The 23,016-nt window shown below is 35.5% G+C and overlaps 1 protein-coding gene across 1 annotated transcript in view; it reads left to right on the top strand.

Annotated features, from left to right (window-relative positions):
- Positions 1 to 23,016, top strand: part of RFC3 (replication factor C subunit 3) — a 41,049-nt gene that overhangs the window by 11,504 nt on the left and 6,529 nt on the right. The window contains exons 3-8 of the mRNA XM_069080336.1: positions 5,585 to 5,652; positions 10,761 to 10,858; positions 13,723 to 13,904; positions 14,872 to 15,008; positions 15,112 to 15,210; positions 19,862 to 19,931. Of these exons, the coding sequence (XP_068936437.1) occupies positions 5,585 to 5,652; positions 10,761 to 10,858; positions 13,723 to 13,904; positions 14,872 to 15,008; positions 15,112 to 15,210; positions 19,862 to 19,931 (654 nt within the window). The remainder of the gene's footprint in view (positions 1 to 5,584; positions 5,653 to 10,760; positions 10,859 to 13,722; positions 13,905 to 14,871; positions 15,009 to 15,111; positions 15,211 to 19,861; positions 19,932 to 23,016) is intronic.

A 23,016-nucleotide genomic window follows, 5' to 3' on the forward strand; every position in this document is an offset into this window, starting at 1 on the left:
AGAGAGAGAGAGAGAGAGAGAGAGAGAGAGAGAGAGAGAGTGTGTGTGTGTGTGTGTGTATGTGTGTGTGTGTTCCCATGGCAAAAGACAAAAACATCTCTTCCCAGCCTCAAGGGTAGTTTACATTCTGTCAGAGGATAAAACATGTACACTTATGCATAAGTAAAGCATATGTATGGAATAATATTTTTGGAAGAAAGGTGACTAAAACTTTTTGGGGGGTCTTCAGAAAAAATTTCATATAGGAGATAGCATTTGAGCTAAGCTTTGAAGGCCCCTTACATATCATAAGAGATAAGGCGAGGAGGGGAGGGCATGCCATGGCAGAACAGCCTGTAGTTATGGAGACATTTCTCCCCTTCTTCACCCACATCTCAGTTTCCTTGAAATGTGGCTTTCAACCCTACCACTCTTCTGAAACTTCTTTATTAAAGTAATCTATTGCCAGTGGTCTATTTATTAGCTGCTAAATCTGATGGCTTTTTTTCCTGTCTTTATTTTCCTTGACTTACAGATTTTGACACTCCCAAGTACAGTTTTCCTTTGGGAAACTTCTCTTCCCTTGAGACATTAAGTCCTGGCTCTTCTACTGGTATTACTGGTCCCTGTTAATCTCATTGGCCTGGTCCTCATCCATTTCCCATCACGTTCTTATGGGTCACTCCCAAGATTTTGTTCTGGGTTCTCGTATCTTTTTTCTGTATGTTTTCTCTCAGGAGAAGTTCCCATGAATGGTCTATGCTCTTTACAGGAGTGACTTCCAAATCTACATATCTGGCTCTAAGGTGATCTTCAGCTGGATATCTGCTGGACATTGTTAAGGCTCAGCTAGATGCCATCTTCTTTATGGAGCCTTCTCTAATTCTCTCAATTGTTGAAAACCTAGTTTTGATTCTTGCTAGTAAGACATGTGATTTCTTTGTGATTACCTCTGTATAATTAATAGTTTCTCCATCTGTAGAATGAGAACAATCTTAGCACTTAGCCTTCATGGTGGTATAATGTTAATAGGATTTAAGATCTTCCTTGCACATTAATAGACCTCACCTGGAGCCCATTAAGGGAAACTTGCTTAGGGAAGACTTGCTGTAGGGAGGTTTTCACACCTTTTGCCAATTTCTGATTAATGAGTCAAGAGGGTTGTGATGCCTTTTGCCTTAAGGCTTTGAGAAGTGTATATATACTCTGAGTTGATATTGCTTTGGGGGGTTTGCTTATGAGAAGGATCTTGTGATTCCCTGGTCAGGATTCTGAGTGATTATATGTTCAGAGCTCCCTGACTACTCTGATGTAAAGGCTCTTGAAGTCCAGGGATGTATGTAAAACGTATAGCAATATTGCTTTGATTCAGGCAGTCAGAGTCCTCTCTGTTGGTCTTTATTTCTCTCCTTGTATTTTCTTTGAAGTTCAGGGTGCTGACTTTCCCCCAGAACCAGTGAATATAATTAAATAAGATTGTTGATCCCTTAAACAGCTATCTTTCCTACTAAAGCAGATCATAGAACCTGTGCTAGCAGCCATCCTGGGTATGCAGGTGGTTGCTAGGATTAAGTGAAATAATAAAAAGTTCTTTGCAATTTTTAAGTGTGATATAAATGCCAGTTATTTTTATTATCCTTTGTCCGTATAAATGTTAAACACCATGTGAATAAGAATCTGCCTTTTATATGTCCAAAATGGTCATCCACCCTTTGCTTGAAAATCTCTAGCAAGTAATGACCAACTGCATGTTTGTACAGCTCTAGTTATAAGGAAGTTTTTCCTTACAGTGAGTTGAAATCTGCTATTGCAGAGTCACTTATTCTACCCTATTTTGTCCTGGACCCAAACAATCAAATCTAATCTCTCCACCTAAAATGCCTACAAATAGGCATTTAAAATTATATACAAAATTTGATTTTAAAACTTTGAATTCCAGTTTCATTCCCTTCCTCCCTTGTCACCCACCCTTACTGGGAAGATAAGCAGTTCAGTATAGATTGTACATGTGTAGCTAATGCAAAACATTAACATAGTAGATATATTGTAAAAGACTGACTATATTTCCCTCCCTCCTATCCCACCACCCACTTGTTCTGTTCTCTACTTTGAACCCATCCCTTTTCAAAAGTGAGTGCTTCCCTTCCCCCAAGTCTGCCCTCCCTTTCATCATACCCCCTCTCATCCCCTTCCCCCCTACTCACCCCAGCCAAATTCAGTGAGAATAAGGTTGACCCATTCCCTTTTGCCTTCCTATTCTTCCCCTCCATTGTAACCCTTTACCCTTGTCTCTTCTTTATGAGATAGTTTACCCCATTCTGTCTCTCTCCATCTCCTCTCATTATATTCCTCTCTCACCTCTTAATTTCCCCTTTTAAGTATCATTCTTTCCTGTTAAATTGGTCCTGTGCCCTCTATCTATGTATGTATACCTGTAAGCATATATACACACATTCACACAAGTATTCATATGCCCATATACCCTCCGAAATAGACACATATTTTTATATATTATATATATATATATATTTCTATTCCCTTCAACTATTTTCATACTGAGAAAAGTTTCATCAATTACAATTATCGTTTTCCATGTAGTATTGTTAATAGTTCAAGTTTGATCAGTGGCTTATGATTTCTTTTCCCTGTTGACCTTCTCAAGCTTCTCTTGCTTCTTGTATCTGGATGTCAAATTTTCTATTCAACTCTGGTTTTTTCATTAAGAATGCTTGAAAGTCCTCTATTCCACTGAATGACAATATTTTCTCCTGAAAAATGATACTCAGTTTTGCTGGGTAGGTGATTCTTGGTTTTAATCCCAGCTCCTCTGCCCTTCGGAATATCCTATTCCAGGCCCTTCAGTCCCTCAGTGTAGAAGCTGCCAGATCCTGTGTTATCCTGATTGTGTTTCGACAATATTCAGATTGTTTCTTCCTGGCTGCTCATAATATTCTCTCCTTGATCTGGGAATTCCGGAACCTGGCTATAATATTCCTAGGAGTTTTCTTTTTGGGATCTCTTTTAGGAGGTGATTGGTGGATTCTTTCAACTTCTATTTTGCCTTCTGGTTCTATAACATCTGGGCAGTTTTCCTTGAGAATTTCTTTTCGGATGATTTCTAGGTTCTTTCCCTGATCATGGCTTTCAGGTTGTCCAATAATTTTTAAATTATCTCTCCTGGATCTATTTTCCAGGTCAGTGGTTTTTCCCATGAGATATTTCACATTGCCTTCTATTCTTTCATTTGTTTGGATCTGTTTAGCATCTCTTAAAGTCACTAGCTTCCCTTTGCCCCAATCTAAATCCGAGGGAACGGTTCTCCTCATTGAGCTTTTGAGATTCTTTTTCCATCTGGCAAATTCGACTTTTCAAGGCATTCCTGCTCCTCATTGCCTTTTTGAGCCTCTTTTGCCAATTGAGTCAGTCTGTTTTTTAAGGTGTGATTTTCCTCAGTCAGGCTGTTGACTCTCAGTTTGTAATTTTCTTGCATTGTTCTCATTTCTCTTCCCAATTTTTCCTCCACTTCTCTTATCTGCTTCTTAAGGTCCTCTATGGCCTGTAACCAGCTCGTATTTTCCTTTGACTCTTTTGGTGCAGGAGTTCTGACTTCACTGTCTTCCTCTTGTTCCATGCTTTGCTCCTTTTTGTCCCCAAAATAGGAGTCTAATGTTGGAGTCCTCTGTTTGTTTTGCTTCCTTTGTCTGTTCATGTCTCCCCTCACTCACTTAACCCCTGGGCTTTTTGCCACAGTAGGACTCTGCCACCAGACAGGGGAGCTTTTTTCCCAAACGCTGGGGTTTTCTCAGCTGCTGGAGCTATTAGTTGGGTACTTTCTCTGAGACCTCCACACCCTCTGGCAAACTGGTCACGCACCCCAGAACTTCCACCCTAGACCGCAATCCAGATCCAAGCAGGTTAAAGCAAGAGCAATTACCCCTCAGACTGGTGTTAGGTCCCCCTACACTCTGCAGGCCAGGTGCTGAAGCTGCAATGTGGTGCCGGCGGCGTCTCAGCAGTTTCTCAGTGGCTTCTGGCCCTGGGGGCAAAAGCTGATGCACTCCCAACTACTGGTCCCAAAGTCCAGACTGCACTGACCCGTCACTTTGTCCTTCGCATCTATGTGTTGATGAATCTGGAAATGGCCATAGCTGCTGCTGATCTGGAGTCCCTCTGGCCTACTTGGCTGGTCAGGCCCTCCCTGGGGCTAAAACCTCTGGCTCAGGGGGGTCTGGGCTTGGCTCCTAGAGAGCTGTACTGGCCGATTCCTGCTGGCCTGTCCTTAGTGGGAGGTTAGCTTCTCTGTGTCATTTTGTGGGTTCTGCAGCTCCAAAGTTTGTTTAGAGTCCCCTTTTACATTGACTGGGGAAGGTGGAAGCCGGAACCACAAAGAGGTCCAGCTTCTACTCCGCCATCTTGACTCCGAACCCAAAAGACACTGTTATTTATCATGGAACACATTAAACTTAAGTGTACTTTGATTAGGACAGAGTATAGTGGTATTATCACTTCATGTACAATTATATTTCCCTTGATGTAGCCTAAGAGCATATGCACTATTTTGGCTATTTCTATGTCACTGTTGGAGCAGTTAGGTGGCATAGTGGATAGAATATTGGGCCTGGAGTCAGGAAGACTCGTCTTCATGAGTTTAGATCTGGTCTCAGATATTTACTAGCAGTGTGACCTTGGGCAAATCATTTAACCCTGTTTGCTTCAATTTCCTCATGTGTAAAATGAGCTAGAGAAGGAAATGGCAAACCACTGGAGTGTCTTAGCTAAAAAAACCCCAAGTGGGGTCATATACAACTCAACGACGTCTCACAGTTGACTCCTGTTAAGCTTATATTCAGTCAGTCAGTAAACATTTAAGAGCCTGCTATGTGTGCCAGGTACTAGTCTAAGTGTCAGAGGTAACAAATGAGAAAGATAGTACCTGTCCTTCAAAGAGCTTACCATCTAATGGGGGAACACAACACAAAACGTTCCTGTGGTCAAAACCAAGCAGAGCCGTTGATGTGAAATGAAGTTAGCTGGAAAAGTCTGAAACCTTTATGGAGAAAGGCCTTGGAAGGATTTCATTGCTCTAAGCCTTGGGGGGAGGGAGCTGAGGGAATGAATTAGAAGGTGCCTCCCAGATGATGAGATTTCAGGTGATGAATTTATTCTGGTGCAGTCGTCCTTGAAACCCAGTAGAGTAACTGATGGTTAAATGAAATCCACTAAAACTTGAGATCATTTTCAAATAAACTGCCAACCAGCCTCAACTCATCTTGGATGTGTGAAGTTATTTTATCAACCCAAGTATAAAATTATACATTCAACCATATCACCTTTCATGTTATTAAGTGAGTACTTGAATTGAACTGATTGAGGTATATGAAAGGAGTAATAATATACTAATCCCTGGCCCTTTATTTTCTCATAACAACTCTATAAAGTTGGTAGAGTACATGTTGATTAAATATATATTTGGAATGGTTTGGGTTAGCTACTCCTAAACTGGATATTTTATATCATAACACTAGCAACTAGCGAATAATTCCTGTCCTTAATCTAAAAGTTAATCTATGAAATATATTTAATATATATATTTTTTTCTACACAGACCCCTTCTAAAAAGAAAATTGAAATCAGCACAATTGCAAGTAATTACCATCTGGAAGTCAACCCTAGGTAAGTTATTAATGAATGGCCATTCATTTATAACATTATTTGCTAAATGATTTGATTTGTAGGTCAATTACTACCTTCTGCATTCTCTCACTGTCTTCAAAGGTAGGTTTTTTTTAAAGATAGAATGTGTGCAACTTGAAATAAAAGTGACCATGAATAGATTAATGTCATTTAGTGAATGTTACTGATATATTACATGATATAAATAAACATTTAGCTTTTCTTCCACAGGGCAAAATGCTTTATAGAGCATTCATCATATGTTGAGCTCTAAAATAGTTTTTGTATTGAATTAAATTATCTGTTTGGAGATTTGACTAGAGAGTGCTGTCTAAAGTTTGAAATATGGCTTATGGGAATATATAAAATCTGAAATTGAATTAGTGAACAAGTTTATTTTTACTGCCCTCCTCCAGTCTATTTTAGGGAATGGAAATTTCCATGTAAGTAGAAATAAATTGACCAACATTTGAGTATTTGCTATATGTTTGGAGTGGTATTCAATGCTGTAGAGTAAGGTTCTTAACCTTTTTGTGTGTCATGGCCTCCTTGGAAATCTCGTGAAGTCTATGGACCCTTTCTCATAATAGTGTTTTTAAATACATATATTTAAATCAGAAGATTATAAAGGAAACCAATACTATTGAAATAAAATTATCAATATATTAAAAAAAGACATTCATAGGCCCCAGGTTAAACATTCCTGAAAAGGACAGAAAAATCTAAGATCTATTTTGTACTCTTGCGTAGCTTATATTATTTTGGAGTGAACACTTAGGTGCTAAACTATATATTCCTAACTCCATGAACTGCAAAAGGAATTCTACAAAAACATAGGTTATTGTGGTCAGGAGGCAAGGGAATGTTTGATAGTTGGGTAACATTCAGATAATCATAAGAGATGGAGGAGGGAAAGCATTCTAAGCAGGAAGGACAGCACTGGCAAATGAGCAAGTGGCAATGACCATGGATCATGAAAGGAAAATGAGAGAATAGGTCTGATTGGAAGAGAAGTTGAGACATTCATAATTTACGCAATGATAATAAAAATAAGTAATAATAAAAAAATTAAAATGGTTAACACTAAAACAATCCTAATTAATCTGATGAGTTAACCCATCTCTGTCACCTTTCAGTGATGGAAACATGAATGAAAGTCAACCATTCAGCCCTTATCAATATGGTCCCAAGAATCAAAACTATATTACAAGGATTGATTAAAAGAGCTAGAGATGATTAGCTTTGAGAAGACACACTATCTTCCATTATTGAAAGGACCTAAGGATTGCCTTTTACATGAAGACTTTCTTGATTCCCCCAACAACTAGTGTATTCCCTTAACACTCACACACACACACACACACACACACACACACACACACACACATTAACAGTCTCCACTGTTAGAATGTAAGCTCTTTGATGACTGGGAAAGTTTCACTTTTGTCTTTGTATCCCTACATCTTAACAAATGTTTGTTGGTTGATTAATTTTGATCTTAGATAGTTGTCCTAACTTCTCTGCACATCTCTTGTCGGTATAAAATGAGTATTCATTCAGCATTTTTTTTTAGCTCATACTATGTGCAATAGTCTACATTAGCTGCTAGAGTAGAGTAAAAGATCATAAAGTAGGGTTCCTACCTTTAAATACTTGAAGCTTGTAAGGAATAACAATGCCTTCTATATTTACTTAACTAGCTTATTTTAAGTATCAAATGAGATGATATATGTGTCAGTACTTTAAAAATTAGATTACTCTAGAAATGGGGTATATGGGATATTTAGGGAAGACTAACACCTCTGGTTTAAGGGCTTGCAGAACCCTTTTCAAGGCTACTTGCTCACCTTTGGGGTCTGCCTGGCACTCAGCTCTCACTTTGTGGTTCCAAGAAGCTATAGCATGTTTCCTACCAGGTCCATGTCAATGTATGTCTATACTTCACTGTAGATGCTAAATACATTGGTGGGAAAGTGTGACTTAGGTTTACATGTATATCGTGTTTTATCATTTATGCATTTGGTTTAACATATTAGTATCTGTAGTATCATTTTTTGGTTTTATTGTTAAATGGGTATGATTAAGATCTTTAAAAAAAAAAGCTATAGCATATGCAGCAGCCACACTCCGGTAGACTGTCTCAGCAGACAGGCTAAACCAGTTTGAGGGTAACTGATGGGCCTTAAATCTATGGGTGAGTTAGGAGGATATCTGGCCCACACTTGTGAAGACTTCCCCCTTCCCTCCCCCCCCCCCGCCCCATTCCCACACATACATGGAATGGGTGGTTGAGAACAGTTTGTTCCAGTGGCCATGAAGGTGGCTGAAGCAGACACTATGGAGTGCTTAGAGCTTGGTCAGGACACTGAGATCATCCACTGCATCCTGGGCCATCACCAGTCATCTTGACTTTTGTCTTGCCACTGGACTTCAGTAACTTTCGAAGAGAGAGTGAGACTGTTAACTTTATGCAACTTTGCTTTACTTAAATTTAGTTCACAAAGGAGTTAAGATTTCACGCATGATGTCACTGGTGTTCTTCAGAAATGAAGAACAAACAACAATTTTGTAAATAACAAGAGACATTGATATTTTTTTGTTTGTTTTGTAAGATATATACATGTGTAGGCATGTAATTTTATACTTGAATTTGAAAAAGTAACTTCACACATGAAAGATGAGTTGAGGCTAGTTAGTTTGGGTGTTGGATTTAGATTGGCAAAGAGGTTTACTTTGCAGACAGTAAGAGGAAAGGCACGGAAACAGGAATGGTCCTATGTTTGGAGAAAAATACTCTACCATGTGACTGCCTCATAGGTAAAAGAGCCTTAGAATGAAATTATTTTTGTGTTTTAGTAACTCATTTCCCTTGAATAGGGTGCAGGGTAGCTCTGCTTCATGCCAAATTGTACTTTATATAGGTTAGTCAATAAAACAGTCAATACACATTTATTTAATTCCTCTTATGTACCAGGCACAGTGCTAGGAGTGAGGTTCATGTGTATGAGTGTGTGTGTGTGAAAAAAAATTTCTTATCAACATAGTGTTTTTAAAATAATTAGTAATATCAGAAAAGGGAAAAGCAATTGCTAGAAAAAATTATGCATCTAGGTTTCTAAACTTAAAAGTAACTACCTTGATTGTTTTTACAGATGAAGAAAATAAAAGGTATGATTAGTTTAAAATGGTGACTATTCAAAAAATTATTTATATTTGTTCATGAATATAGTTTAGTAACTCCTGAATGCTTTTGCTTTTCTGAGAATACATTTGCAAAATACAGCACATGTTAGAATTTACAACAGATTAAGTTTCTGGAAAATGGAATGGTGCAAATTGAATCTCATCTTCCTGTAGAAACATTGGCATGTTCTGGATGATGAGTCTGGTGCTCTTCTTTTTATAGAAATGACTAAAAGGAATCTCTTTAATATTTTCAATCAGATGTCATTGCTGTACCTCCACTTTCTATACCAGTGGTCTCCAAACTGCCTTTGTTAGTAAAAATTTTTTGTGCACAGTGTGTATTGTATTTATAAATTCCAGACACATATTACATGTATTACAAAACAAAAAAAAAGATTCAGATAAGGTTTTCTCAATTTTTTAGTGGTATGAAAAACTTTTTTTGCTCTCACTAAAACATACTATTTTTAGTGAGAATATGATTGAAAATGCTTCATTTTTTGAAAATGTTTGATTAGCACATATAATGATTTGAAGGTTTGATTTTAAGTTTGGTTTATTTCAGTAATTGGTTTTAATGACTGTCATTATTGGAAAAGATACCTCACAAAGATGATAGATCCAAGTGGAAAAAGTATATCATGACGAGTTTCCTAAATCATGATACTCATTTTCAATTTGTGCATTAATTAGGCAAAGATTTTTTTTTTTTGATTGAAAATTCACCTGGGGGTGCATAGGTGGTACAGTGAATAGAGCACCAGCACTGTAGTCAGGAGGACCTGAGTTCAAATGTGGCCTCAGACACTTAACACTTACCAGCCACGTGACCTTGGGCAAGTCACTTAATCCCAATAGCCCTGCCTTCCCCCCTGCAAAAAGCCAAAAAAAAAAAAAAATTCACCTAGTAAGTTTTCTTCTTTCCTGATGTCAATCATTTGATTTTTACAAATTAACCAAAAGTTATTGCAGTTTTATATTTTCAACAAACATTTCAAAACTCACTCAGACTCTTTATTTGTAAGATTTTTAATTATGCTAAATCTATTTCCATTTGTGCGCAAATGAGAGGGTTTTTTTTGTGTGTGTGTTTTTTTGTTCATTTTGTAGGTGGCTTTTTCATTAGCAGAAACATTTTAAAATATCTTGCTAATGGGTGGTGGCTTCAATTTCTCATTAACCCATATCTCAAGGCATAATATATACTTAGAGTGAGGTTCATCTTTAGCAATTTGGTGGTAAATCCTTATTTAAAATAATCTTGATAATTTTCAAGTTTGAATTTCTTTTTATCAGATCTGATTAGTCTTTGTTCTTTATAATGTGGCTGATTGGTTAGTATAGATATAGAAATGTCAGCTCTTTCTTTTTTTGTTGTTGTTCTTGGAGTGTACCCTCATTCTTAGTATATTCTTCAACCCATATTTTCTAAGCAGGAATCCTTTTAAGCCTCTTGTCCATTTTATCAGGGATAATGTAGTTAAAACTTGAAATATCTGTAAATCCATTTCAGTGTTCACAAGTAAATTGTAATATAATATTCTAAAATGAATGAATGTGGGTATGACTGTCAAATCCTCTGCATTGTTGAACTCTTATTTTTCCCTCAGGATACTTCATTTGCTGTATGTGATGTGACCATTTGAAAGATAGCCTGAGTGATGACTGCAGTGTTAATCTGTATATTAAATACTAGTAAAGCTTACTTTCTTAGTTTTAAAATAAGAAATAAATATAAATGGAAATTCTAACATTTTCTTCTGTATTTCAGTGGTTGTGACATATGCCCCATGTTAGAAAACAGTACTCTATTTTTACAAAAGTGAGGAAGGACTGAGGAGGAAATCTTAATAATTTTGTTAAATTAACCAATTAAAAATAATTGTTGAGTTATCCTTTCAATGTGTTTTTGTTTTGTATAGTGATGCTGGAAATAGTGACCGAGTTGTAATTCAGGAACTCTTGAAAACAGTGGCACAATCTCAGCAACTTGAGACAAGCACCCAAAGAGAATTTAAAGGTACATAAAATTGAAGATAATATTAAAAAATAAAATCTCCTCCCCGAAACCAGCCATGGGAGTGAGAAATGTGTTATTTAAAATCGAGGCAGAACATTCTATGTAAAAGATAAAATGTCATGGGAAATTTAATAAAGTTGAGAACAATTTTTAAAAATTCATTATTATCTGTGTTTTGTTATTTTTAGGCTTCTTGCTAGGGACTTGTTGAAAAACAATGAAGAAAAAATAATAACTGGCAGCTAACATGTACCTTAAAGTTTACAAAGAACTCTACATATTGTACCTTGCTTCATAACATCTTATTAGTTTAAAAAAAAGGAGCACAAATACTATCCTGTATCCTAGCTAACTTCTAATTCAAATAAATACACGCATTATTTATGTTTTAAAATAACATTTGCTATACTTTTGCTTTGATTTACTGTAGCCTGTTGCTTATGTGCACTCACACTATGCATGCTCCTTTGGACCATCTTTGTTGTTTGTCTCTGGTCTTTTCTGTGAGAATATGAGAAAATGTTGTTTATAACCAAAGTCAGCAAATGTTTATTGATAATATGCCAACACATGAAAATGTGATGTCATTAGTCATGGGACCTTCTTAACCAGAACCCTAAGCAAAATCCAAACTAGGGCAGGGTGAATGGGTCTTTATCCTAGAGTATCAATGCAGAGGACAGTTGGGGTGGTATCCTTCTGCAGTAGTTGCTGACCGCTTTGTGTGCAGCCAGGCCTGTGCACACTCCCATCTTACCCCCAGGATCCTGTTGCCGTGGTTCCAGGGCTCACATTCCATGAGGAGAATGAGTTTTTCTGTTGGCATAACTTCACCTGTGATTGCATTCTTCCTGGTCTTTGCATTCTCCTCTTAAACCCTCCCAGTTCTTAACTGTTGTTGCTCCTGTTCTTCATCTCCTATCAGATTTTCTGATTACTGTTTGTTTGTTTTGTTAGTTTGTTGATTGAGCCCTTCTAATATTTTGTTTTAGCATGTTATGAATGATTGTACATTATTCGAATTAAAGTGAAACCTATTTTCTTTCATAGTATTTAAAAAAAAAATGTTTGCCTTTTAAAGTAAAATGTTAAGCTTCTCAATTCATATCCCAAATGGAACTGCCTTAAAAAAAATTACAATTGGTCAGTAATGAAGACTTTCCTTTGGTGGAGAGGAGAGGACGGAGTTCAATTCTTTATTAGAAAGAAATGAAAAGAATGAAGACTAATTTAAAAGAAAGCTTTCCCATTAAAATCATGCATTCAAGTGTTGGTTTGCTTAAAGAACCAGATTTAGGCTCAGATAGATCTGAGTCTAAGTCCTGCTTTGCAAAGTTACTAGCTGTGTGATCCTGGACAAGCTATTTAACTCTCTGAGCCTGTTTCTTTGTTTTTAAAATAGAGATGATAATAATAGTTTCTACCTCACAAGGTTATGTGGGTCAAATGAGGTAGTATGTGATGTGATATATGAGATAGAATGAGATATGGAAAGTACTTTGTAAACCACCAAGCACCACAGAAATTTTAGCTAGTATTAAACTGGTTAATTTGGGAGAAATAAATGCTTTAGTTCTAAATGGACTGATGAGAAAATGAGTGCAGCTTTGCAAATCTATCAGTACTACTAGAAAAATTACTCAGAACACTGAGAGGTCAGTAGTGTTCAAGGTGCCATGTTCTAATAAAGAACAGTGAACCAAAAGTCAGAAGTCCCCACTGTACATTTCATTACTGATGTGTGACCTTGGGCAAGTCCTTTTATCCTTGAGGCCCTTTCCTTGCTGTAAAATGGGAATGGGTATTTGGTTTACCTACTCTGTAAGGATGTTGTGAGGATCAGAGAAGATGTACAATAATAATGTTTCCATTTGTAGAGTAGAAAAAGCATACAAACTTAAGTTGGCTTTTTATTAACTATGGGAAATGGGTGAAGGAAGTATTTATTACTGTTGTAAATCATGGGGGAAATCTGCTTTTGTTTTGAGAAATAGAGGTATATATGTTTGATATATTTTCTATTCTCTTTCTGGCATTTTTCCTTTTAAATTAGATTAGCCTTGCTGGTATTAGAAAGTAAGGACATCTCAGAGAAATCTTAAGATACCTTAGTGGTAAGAATAAAGTGGTAGCAATATGTTAGAAGTACCAGGAGATTAGATTAAAATAATTAAAATGCCTTCTGTGTACCAAGATAAGCATAAGCATAATACATTTTAATTGGAAGAATTTTGTTTGATTTACTGCTTTTTTATGTCTTTGAAATAAATGTTATTATGGTTGTCACACAGATAGTGGTATAAATGAAAAATATAGAATTAAGTATCCTGATGTACCTATAATTTCTTATCACAACATAAAAAGATAGTACCATAATGGGTTAAACCAGTAATATATTTCACCACATAATTTTTCTCCTTGGTATCCAAGTTCTTTTTTTTTTTTTTTTGTAGAATACTGAAATTACTTTTTTATAATAGAATTAAAAGCAGGAAGGGACCTTAGGAATTATTTAGTCTATATCTCCCGCCCTTTTTATATCCCATAATTTTAGAGATGAGTACATTGAGGTCTAGAGATGTTAAATGAATTAAGGCCACAGAACTGAATCCAGAATACAGACCTCTCTTAACTCAGTGACAAAAACTTTTTTCCTATAAGAGTATAATGTCTGCTTTTATAGTATCTTAGAGTAATATTTAGTTCTTCATCTTAGCCACTATGGAAAATGGTATGTACCTTTCTGCCAACCATTGCCCCTACAAGTTTATTTTTTGACCTTTGGTAGAGAAGGGGAAGTCACACCACGACTTTCTCTTTGAGTTCATTTTGATGACGTTTTGCTTTTTAAATACTTATTTCAGTGGTTTTACTGACTGAAGTTGACAAACTTACCAAAGATGCCCAGCATGCTTTACGCAGAACTATGGAAAAATATATGTCTACTTGCAGATTAATACTGTGTTGCAATTCTACATCAAAAGTAATACCACCTATTCGGAGTAGGTGCCTTGCAGTTCGTGTTCCTGCTCCCAGCATTGAAGATGTAAGTTAAATGGAATATAAAAATTTTTTGAAAAGTTTAAAGAGTATAATTTGTAATATCTTTTTTTTGGTTTGTTTGTTTTTTGGAGGGGGGTAAGCCGGGGCAGTTGGTGTTAAGTGACTTGCCCTAGGTCACACAGCTAGTAAATGTCAAAGTATCTGAGGCCAGATTTGACCTCAGGTCCTCCTGCTCTATTCACTGCTCCACTAAGCTGCCCCATAATATTCTTTTTTGCCATATCATGCATGAATACTGCTTAAAGTGTAATTTTACCAAAAACTTAGTAATATCTAAATACTCACTGCCTTTTTTTCTACTTTTTATTTTACCTTGGAAGCCCCTTTAACTACAAAGCCATTGCATAGTGTAAACATTTTTGTTCTTCTAACTTATGCATTAATCCTACTTATGCTACTTAGGTAGTATAAGCTGTAATGGATAATAAATTTAGAGACTGAGCTTCAGTAATTTAGTGTTTATCTTCTGCACATAGATCTTCTGAAGTCAAGTAAAGCTATCTGTGGAGCAGGTAACAGTACAAAGAAGGACTGTTGGAATGCTGGAGGTTTCAGTCTCTAGTTGTATGTAGAAAAGGGAATAAGAGAATCTAAAAACATTCTCTCTTCAGTTCTCTTCCTCCTCCCCCTCCCCCCCGTATTACTCTTGTATAATTACCATACAGTTTCCACCATTATCAGTAAAACTATTCATTTATGACATCTAATAGTCCCTCATCTTTGAAAATTTTTCTATAAAGCAGAAATAGTGTAGATCTTTAATATTAATTGGAATGAAGTAAGTTTACTTTTCTTGAAGGTTTCTCTGATAAAAACAAAAAGCAAAAAAAACCCCAAATTCATGAGTTTTACCATTAAAAGGGCTTGTAGAAGATGTGTGAATGGGTGTGATACTAAGAAAAGGTGATTTTTCTCTTTGGCTACAGTTTTGTTAACTGTCTTGTTCATAGATTTGCCATGTGTTGTCTACTGTATGCAAGAAAGAAGGTCTCAATCTTCCTTCAGAGCTGGCTCATAGGCTTGCAGAGAAATCCTGTAGAAATCTCAGGAAAGCCCTGCTTATGTGTGAAGCCTGCAGGGTGCAACAGTAAGTCTAAATGAGAAGTTAATAGAACTAACTCTTTGCATTAAAAGCACATATATCTTTATGTTGGTTTCCAAAATACAAAATGATCTTTTTTGTCATACAGGTATCCTTTTACTTCAGATCAAGATATCCCTGAGACAGATTGGGAAGTATATCTGAGAGAGACTGCAAATGCTATTGTCAGTCAGCAGACTCCTCAAAGGTAAGCAATAAAATTCAAGTATTTAAAATAATTCACCAGATAACAAAACATTATCATTTAGAGTAGTTAGGATTTTTAGAATTTTTTGTGGTATTTTATAATTTTAATATAATTTAAAAATAAAATTTGCTCCTAAATCTTTATTGAAAACCATGAAGAAATCAGTTAGATTAGCTTGCAGAAATCTAGTAATTGAGAAGACTTGGCTAGAAAAAGATAATAAATAAATGCTCTCATACTCTTTTTATTAAACCCTTGATGTGTGCATGTCTTGAATTTATGTATAAATTATAACCACTACTGGAAGTCAGTTGGAATTCTTTTGTATTTCTCACATCCATCAAATGGATGTGAGAACTTAATATTTCTGCATAATATACTGCCATCTTCCCTGACTTCTGGTAGTTCAAAGAACATAGCTATAATGTGTAATAAGGGTTAAAAGAGCTCTCTCTTGGCCTGTTTTGCCAACTAAACAAACCTGTTGCCTTAAGTCACCTCTTAAGCTGACCAAAAATAGTTTTCCATTGAGAAATGCCTCAGCTTGAAGAAAGTCATTGATTTTAAGTCAGACAAGAGCAAGGGTTCCCCCATCGCCCCTTCTGCTGTTGGCAGTGACATTGCTGAACTCTTCTAGTGTCCCATATGAGGGACTCTTCAAAGAAATGACGAAATGTACTATGAATGGACACTGAGCATCCTCTAAGTTAAGTGATAATTGTAGTTGGCATAGTGTTTTGTAGTTATTTAGATAAAGCTTGAATTTTAAAAAACTTTTAGTTAACATTTTAATCTCTATCCAGAAATATACATCCTTTGAATGATAGAATGTTAGAGCTAATGGGGACCTTTAACTTGAAGGCGTGACAAGTTGAATGATTTGTTGAGAGCCACAAGCTAGTGGCATAGCCAAGATGTTGATGCTAGTCTGTAGACTCCTAATCATTATACTCTTCACCATGCTCTCTGTTTAGTGAATGGCTTCTTTCAAAGGAAGTTTTTTGATTATGGGGCTTGCACACCATTTCAGAAAATGGCGTCCATTTAGCAATCTCAGTTTCAGTGGAGAATTGCTTTTCAAGCATTGCCTCACAAAAGGTAACAAGGTCTTTTCAGAATGTTTTTTTTATTTTATTTTTAAAAGAACATTTTTAATTAAAGTAAATTTTAAAATAATTTTTATATAAAATAAATCTTTATATAATTTTTAAATAAGTTAAAATTTTAAATAATTAACTTTTTTAAATAAAAAGGTTACTTTTAGACAGTTGATGCATGAGAAATTTTGTTGGCTTAAGGGATATTGACAGAGATGATGCCTTTTACTTGATAGACTTGTTTCATAGTCACATTTTGTTACCATCAGTTTTACTGTTTTATATAACTATTCTGACTGCTGGCATCTTTTACTGTAATTTTCTGAAGAGATCTTGGCAACTAAAAACATGCTTATATAATGGAAAAGTACTGCTGTTTCTTCCTGAAACTGCTGATGTGGTTGTTATTTCCATTGTAATATAAAAAAAAAATTGTTAGATGTACAGTGCAAAGAGTGGAAGGCAACTCTGGCTTTTGTTTGTACAAGTGGTGCCAATTTCATTTTCTATTAGACTAATAGAAAAAAAAGAGTGATGAACTGCTGCTACCAATTTACCTCTGGAAGCCAGAATTTCCTTCTAATATACGAAATGCAAGATGAATTTTTATTATTTATAGATCAGCAGGAAAATGTGTATCAGAGGTATATGGCTGATTGAACCAACTTTTCAGATTAAAATAATTGAAGTAGTGACTTCAGCACTGTTAAGTGATATTTTAATATTAATAATCATACCATATTTCTATATCTTATGTCATAATCTTGTTTTAATCCTGATTCAAGTCAGTCAGACCAACTGTTGCAGATACCGGTACTATTCAGGTTCATAACTTACAAATAGGAGAGACTTGGTTGTGCTTTGTAATATTGTGGCAGGATTCCTTAATTTGTGAATTGCTAGAGTCTTAGAAACATAGTAAGACATTCTCTCTACTAATCATTCATTGAAGACTTTCTTTTTTATATACAAAGTTTTTTTTTAAGTATCTAATAAATTCACCATGCTTTCAGAGCTGCTTTGCCTGTCTGTGATTCCTACCATTTTCTTCTGTGTTTTTGAAAAATTTGTTTCAGTGACAATCCCCCCTCCCTCCTAATACTTTGTTCTTTGCTTTCCCTTTTATTTTTTGGCAACCCTATCATTATTTTTCATCTCCTTCTTCTCTATTAGGGGGGGGAAAACACCTTCACTACAAATATGAATATTCAAGCAAATCACAATCCCATATTGGTTGTGTCCAAGAATATATGTGATCCAGCAACTTGAGTTTCATCACCTTTCTCAGGAGGAGTAGATAGCATGCTTCATCATTGGTCCTGAAATCATAGTTGGTTAGTGCATTGATCAGTGTTATTATTAAGTAAATTGTACTAATTCTTCTCCCTTCACTCTGCACATCAGTTTATCCAGGTGTTCTGGGTTTCTTTGAAACTATGCCTTTCATCATTTCAGCTTGCTTGCTTTCTACTAAGTCTCTCTGTGTCACCCAGTCTGGAATTACAGTGGCCACTCATGGGCCTGATAACACTGTGGATCAGCACAGAACCTTTGATCTTCTTCATTTCCAACCCTGGGCTACTTCATCTCTCCTTAAGCACCCTGGTGGCCTTTGCTTCTGAGGCTCATCGTATTCCTGCCAGATTTAGTGTAGACACCCAGTCTTTAGCCTTTACTTTAGCCTTACTGTAGCTCAGAACTCCAGAGGTCAAGCATACCTCAGCTTCCCAACCAGAAGTAGAGATTATACTTATGTGCCACCATATCTGACCCTTTCATTATTTGTCATGACACAGTATTTCATTACATTCATATACCAAAATTTAGTCTGCCATTCCCCAATTAGTGGGGGTTTCCTTAGCTTCTCATTTTTTTGTGATAATAAAGAGAGCTGTTATAAATTTTTTTTTCATTTATGTCCTTTTCCTTTATCTCTTTAGGGTATAGGTCTAGTAGTGTCAATGAATAGTTCAGTGACTTTTGGGGACATAGTTCCAAATTGCTTTTTAGAATTGCTAGACTAATTCACAACTATGTCAAAAATGCATTGTTTTGTTTTCCCATTACCGTTGGCATATTTTGGCAGTAGAGAGATGATGTTGGAGTGGTACCCTCAATTCCATTTACTAAAATGGGAAATTTTGTTATATTCTGAAATATAATTCAAAACTGGTATTGAAAAGGCTTGTAGTCATTGGGGAGTGGGGCAGTGCTGAGGAAAGAATTTCTCCTTTAATTTTTAATTGAAATCAATGGGTATAAATTCATTTAAAGTATTTTCATAAATATCTTGTCAACCTGTACTATTCTAGAAAAAGATCTGGGGATTGCAGCATATTTGATTTCACAGTTGGAAAAAAAATTAAAAATCTAAATTTTTCTTTGCCGCAAGTGACATGGAAGAGAACTTTATTTTAAAAATATATTTCTCCCTGTAGTCTCCTTTCCTTTTCTCCCTCACAGATAATCATGCCTTATAACAGAATTCTTAAAAAGAGAAAGAAAATCAGTAAAACCAAACAGTAAATCAAAAAAATCTGATGTTCTGTGCAATGTATCTATAGACTAACCATGCTGTCCTCCCTCAGCTCTCCAATTCCCCATCCCCCATAAACACATACCTCTGCAAAGGGAATTTTTCTTCTTTTGCCTGTTGTTTGATGCCAAGTTTCTTTTTTGCAATTTCACAACTTTTAGTTTCAATTTTTTTTCTGGTTCTTTCCATTTACATTTTTATAGTCATTGTGAATTTTGTTTTCCTGACTCTGCTTGCTTCATTTTGCACTAGTTCATATAAGTCTTTTTCATGCTTCTCTGTATTCATTATGCCATCATTTCTTATAGTTCAGTAATGTTCCATTACATTCATGTACCAGTTTGTTTAGCCATGCTTCAAACTTTGTTTTTGGTTCTTTACTACCACAAAAAATGCACCTATAAATATTTTTGTTTATTTTGAGCCTTATTCTGTCAGTTATTTTTTGGGGGCATATACTAAACAGCGAAATCAGTGGGTCAGAGGCCATGGACATTTTAGTCACTTTATTTTCAGAATTCCAAATTGTTTTCCAGAATGATTATATCAGTGCACAGCTCGACCAGCAATATGTCTGTTTTCTTGTCTGTAACTCCTTCAACCTTGATTATTCTCATTTTTTGAATTTTTGACTTACTACATGAAAGTTTGTGGTTATTATGATTTGCTTTTTCTTATTTCTAGTGGTCTGCAACATTCTTTTGAATAGTTGCTAATACTTCTCAGTTCCTTTGAAAACTGTTCATATCCTTTGATCACTATATTGGAGAATAATAGTTATTCATATATGTTGAAACCCTTATCAAAAATATTTGATAACAGTTTTTTTCTCAGTCATCTACTTCTTGAGGAAGAGAAACTTGAAGTATCTGTTTCATTATTTCATTGCTGAAACTCAGACATAATTCTTTTACATATCTTATTATTCTCTTCCTAGAATAATACAACATAAGTAAGTGCCTTGTAAATATTGTTTGATGGTAAGTTGTAATTTTTCTGTATCTTTTATTTTAAACAGGCTACTTGAAATTCGTGGACGACTTTATGAGCTATTAACTCATTGTATTCCTCCTGAAATAATAATGAAGGTAATCTGATTCCTTATCTTTTATGCTTAATAACCATAGAAAATTGGAGGTGAGGATAAAAATTGAATGCTATTTGTTTTCTTACCATCACTCTAATTTCAGTTTTCAATTTTAAACAATTGGATTTTTAATAGCTTCATTTTTGCCTTACATCAGGGATAAGGGAATTTTTTCTATTGAAGTCTGCTGACTGAGAAAATTTTGAATGTCACATATAAGTAATACAAATATCTGTAGCAGTATGCAGCCAATAAATGCAGCTAATAAATCTTTTTACACTTTAAGAGGAAGAAATATAAAATGTTTAATTTATCTTTTTTTAAAATTAAGAACTGTTCACACTTACTAGCCATGTGACTTTGGGCAAGTCACTTACCCGCGATTGCCCTCCAAAAAAAGCAAAAAATAAAAAATAAATAAAATTAAGAACCGTACCATAATACTATAATGCTTCATTCATTACATAAAAAGGATCATACATTTTTTTTAAGTATCTAATAAATTCACCATGCTTTCAGAGCTGCTTTGCTTGTCTGTGATTCCTACCATTTTTTTCTGTGTTTTTGAAAATTTGTTTCAGTGACAATCCCCCCTCCCTCCTAATACTTTCTTTTTCTTTGCTTTCCCTTTTATTTTTAGTCTATTATATAGACTTAATAATAACTATTATTAAAATAAATTAAATATTAAAATATAATATAAAAAATATATTCCAGTCCACATTATGATTCTTAAAGGAGGAAGAAAACAAGAGAAGGGAAGATTATGAAAGAAAAATGAAACAGGAAGGGGAGGAAACTAGAGTGTAGGGAGAGAGGTCTGGGGGTTGGGAGATGCCAACGATTCCTCTTCCCTTAAGCCACTGTTCTCTTCAATCCAGACTACTATGTCTTGCCTATATATAGCTCCTTGGTTATATCTTTTACTTGTTTAAACTTCATTATACTCTGAAAAAGAACAAAATAAAAGAAATCGCAAACATCACTGTGAGTCAGTATGTTATTTTATAAATAAAAAAAAAGAATGTTATAGAATCTGCCTCTTTCAGACTTCTTTGGATCTGTTATTTCTGTCCCTTGGTACAGATTGCAATTCATCCAGGCCTTTTCTTTTCATATTCCTCTTGTCCATGTGTCCTTGTAAATCCTTTAGAGAACCTTCCAACTTGTCAAGGACCTTCTGGATCCCCTTCCTATTACTTCTAAAACATCATTCCTTGGCCACCACTTCCTTCCATGTGTTGTATTCCCTACCCCATTAGAATGTAAGATTACTAAGGGCAGGGCCCACCTTACTTTCTTTATTTTGTATATCCAGTGATCAGCGCAGTGCCAGGAGCATAATTAGCACTTACTAAATATTTTCATTCTTGGGTACCATTGTAGCACACATGATGTACATTGCTTAAGTCTGTGATGAAATACTTTATTCTACTTTCCTTGTGCATTTCTTTATCAGTTAATATGTTACAGTCTCCTCTCTCCCACCAAATGCTTCTTCATTGTCCTTTGAGTGAACCACAGCTTTGTTCTTTGGAAACTACTATTTTATGACTCAGAGCCACTAAAAATCATCATCAGAAAAATATTAAATTAAAAAAAATGGACCTTTGCTTCCAGGAAAAGTTTGGAGTCACTAAAAAGTATGCACAATCCAGTTTGTTTTCTTCCTCCTATTCAATTCTAGGCCCACTTGACTGTGCATATTCAGGATCTCTTCTTGATATTTCTTCCAGTGGATAAAGATTTTTATGATTTCCTATCCCATTGCATATCATGATCTAGACCAATAAATATTTTTTTTTTTTTGCCTTTTGGAGGGCAATTGGAGTTAAGTAACTTGCTCAAAGTTACACGGCTAGTTTTTTTTTGTGTGTGTGTGTGTGGGTGTGTAAGTGTCTGAGGCCAGAACTGAACTCGGGTTCTCCTGACTCCAGGGCCAGTGCTTTACTCACTGAGCCACCTAGCTGCCCCTCAATAAATATTCTTTATCTCCTTGGGCATAAGCCAAACTATTTTGAGTAATTGTGCGTCTCCTTTAGGAGGTTCCCTATTATTTCAGGGCTTGATGCAGTTGGGAATTTCAATTGAAAACAGGAGCACCTGGAGAATTTTGCCACACATGAGGAGTACTTTTCATTTGAACTGTATGTTACTGAGCAAACATCTTTGGCAGTCATACATCTTTAGGTTTTGTTGCTTGATAATTGAAGGATCATTGAACTAAGTCATGTGTTAAAATTTCAGGAACTTTTGTATGATTTTGACATAATTAAATACACTTTGTTGGAGGAGATCCTTTAATACAACAATTTGCTCTGCTCAATCCAATACTTTTTTATTAGTTAATAAACAAAACATATAGGTGGGCTTTCATATTCCTTACCCTTTTTAGCCATTTGTGTGACTGTAAAGATGTGGTTTGCTTTAGATATATTGACTTGGGGGAAGCCTGCTTTTTCCCTTCTCATGCTTTCATCAAGGATGCCCTTGATTGTATGTATAGATTGGTTTATACAAATTTTGTAGAGACAAAAAAGGCATGTAGATTGATAGTTTTTTATATTTTCTTAGTCATTTTGTGGGGGAATGATGATAAGGTATATGATTTTTTTCCCTAGCACTTGTCATTCTTCCCTGTTTTTCTTTCCTTTGTCCTTAGAAAGTGAGTATGAGAAACTTCCATTTCATAGGACAGATCCAGCTTAAATACACTGAGAATTCAAGTTTTCAAAAGTTGAATGGAGATTGACTATTCTTCCCCCTAGTAATACAGATTATGAAATGGCAGAAAAGGGTTAAGGGTACAATTTTTGGCCATTTAATAGAACTAAATTAATTGGTCAAAATGGTATTGAAACAGTTTCAGAGAATGCCATATTTTACATAATGCCACTTATAATAGCTAAACAATGGTGTGAAATAATGGAATCCACATGAGGTCTTATGAGGGCAGAACGTAGTACAGTCTCTGCTCCTTGTTCCTGGAAGTTGTTTGTCTCAGTGTAGCCCAGGATTCCATTAGCTTTTTTTGGGCCACTCATAACATTTCTGACTAAGGTTGACCATTGTAGCACCTCCTTCCT

The sequence above is a fragment of the Petaurus breviceps genome, unplaced genomic scaffold (genome assembly GCF_028583685.1).
Source record: "Petaurus breviceps papuanus isolate PSGF00001 unplaced genomic scaffold, PetGlider_PUasm1.0 91133, whole genome shotgun sequence".
NCBI classification, from domain to species: Eukaryota; Metazoa; Chordata; class Mammalia; order Diprotodontia; family Petauridae; genus Petaurus; species Petaurus breviceps.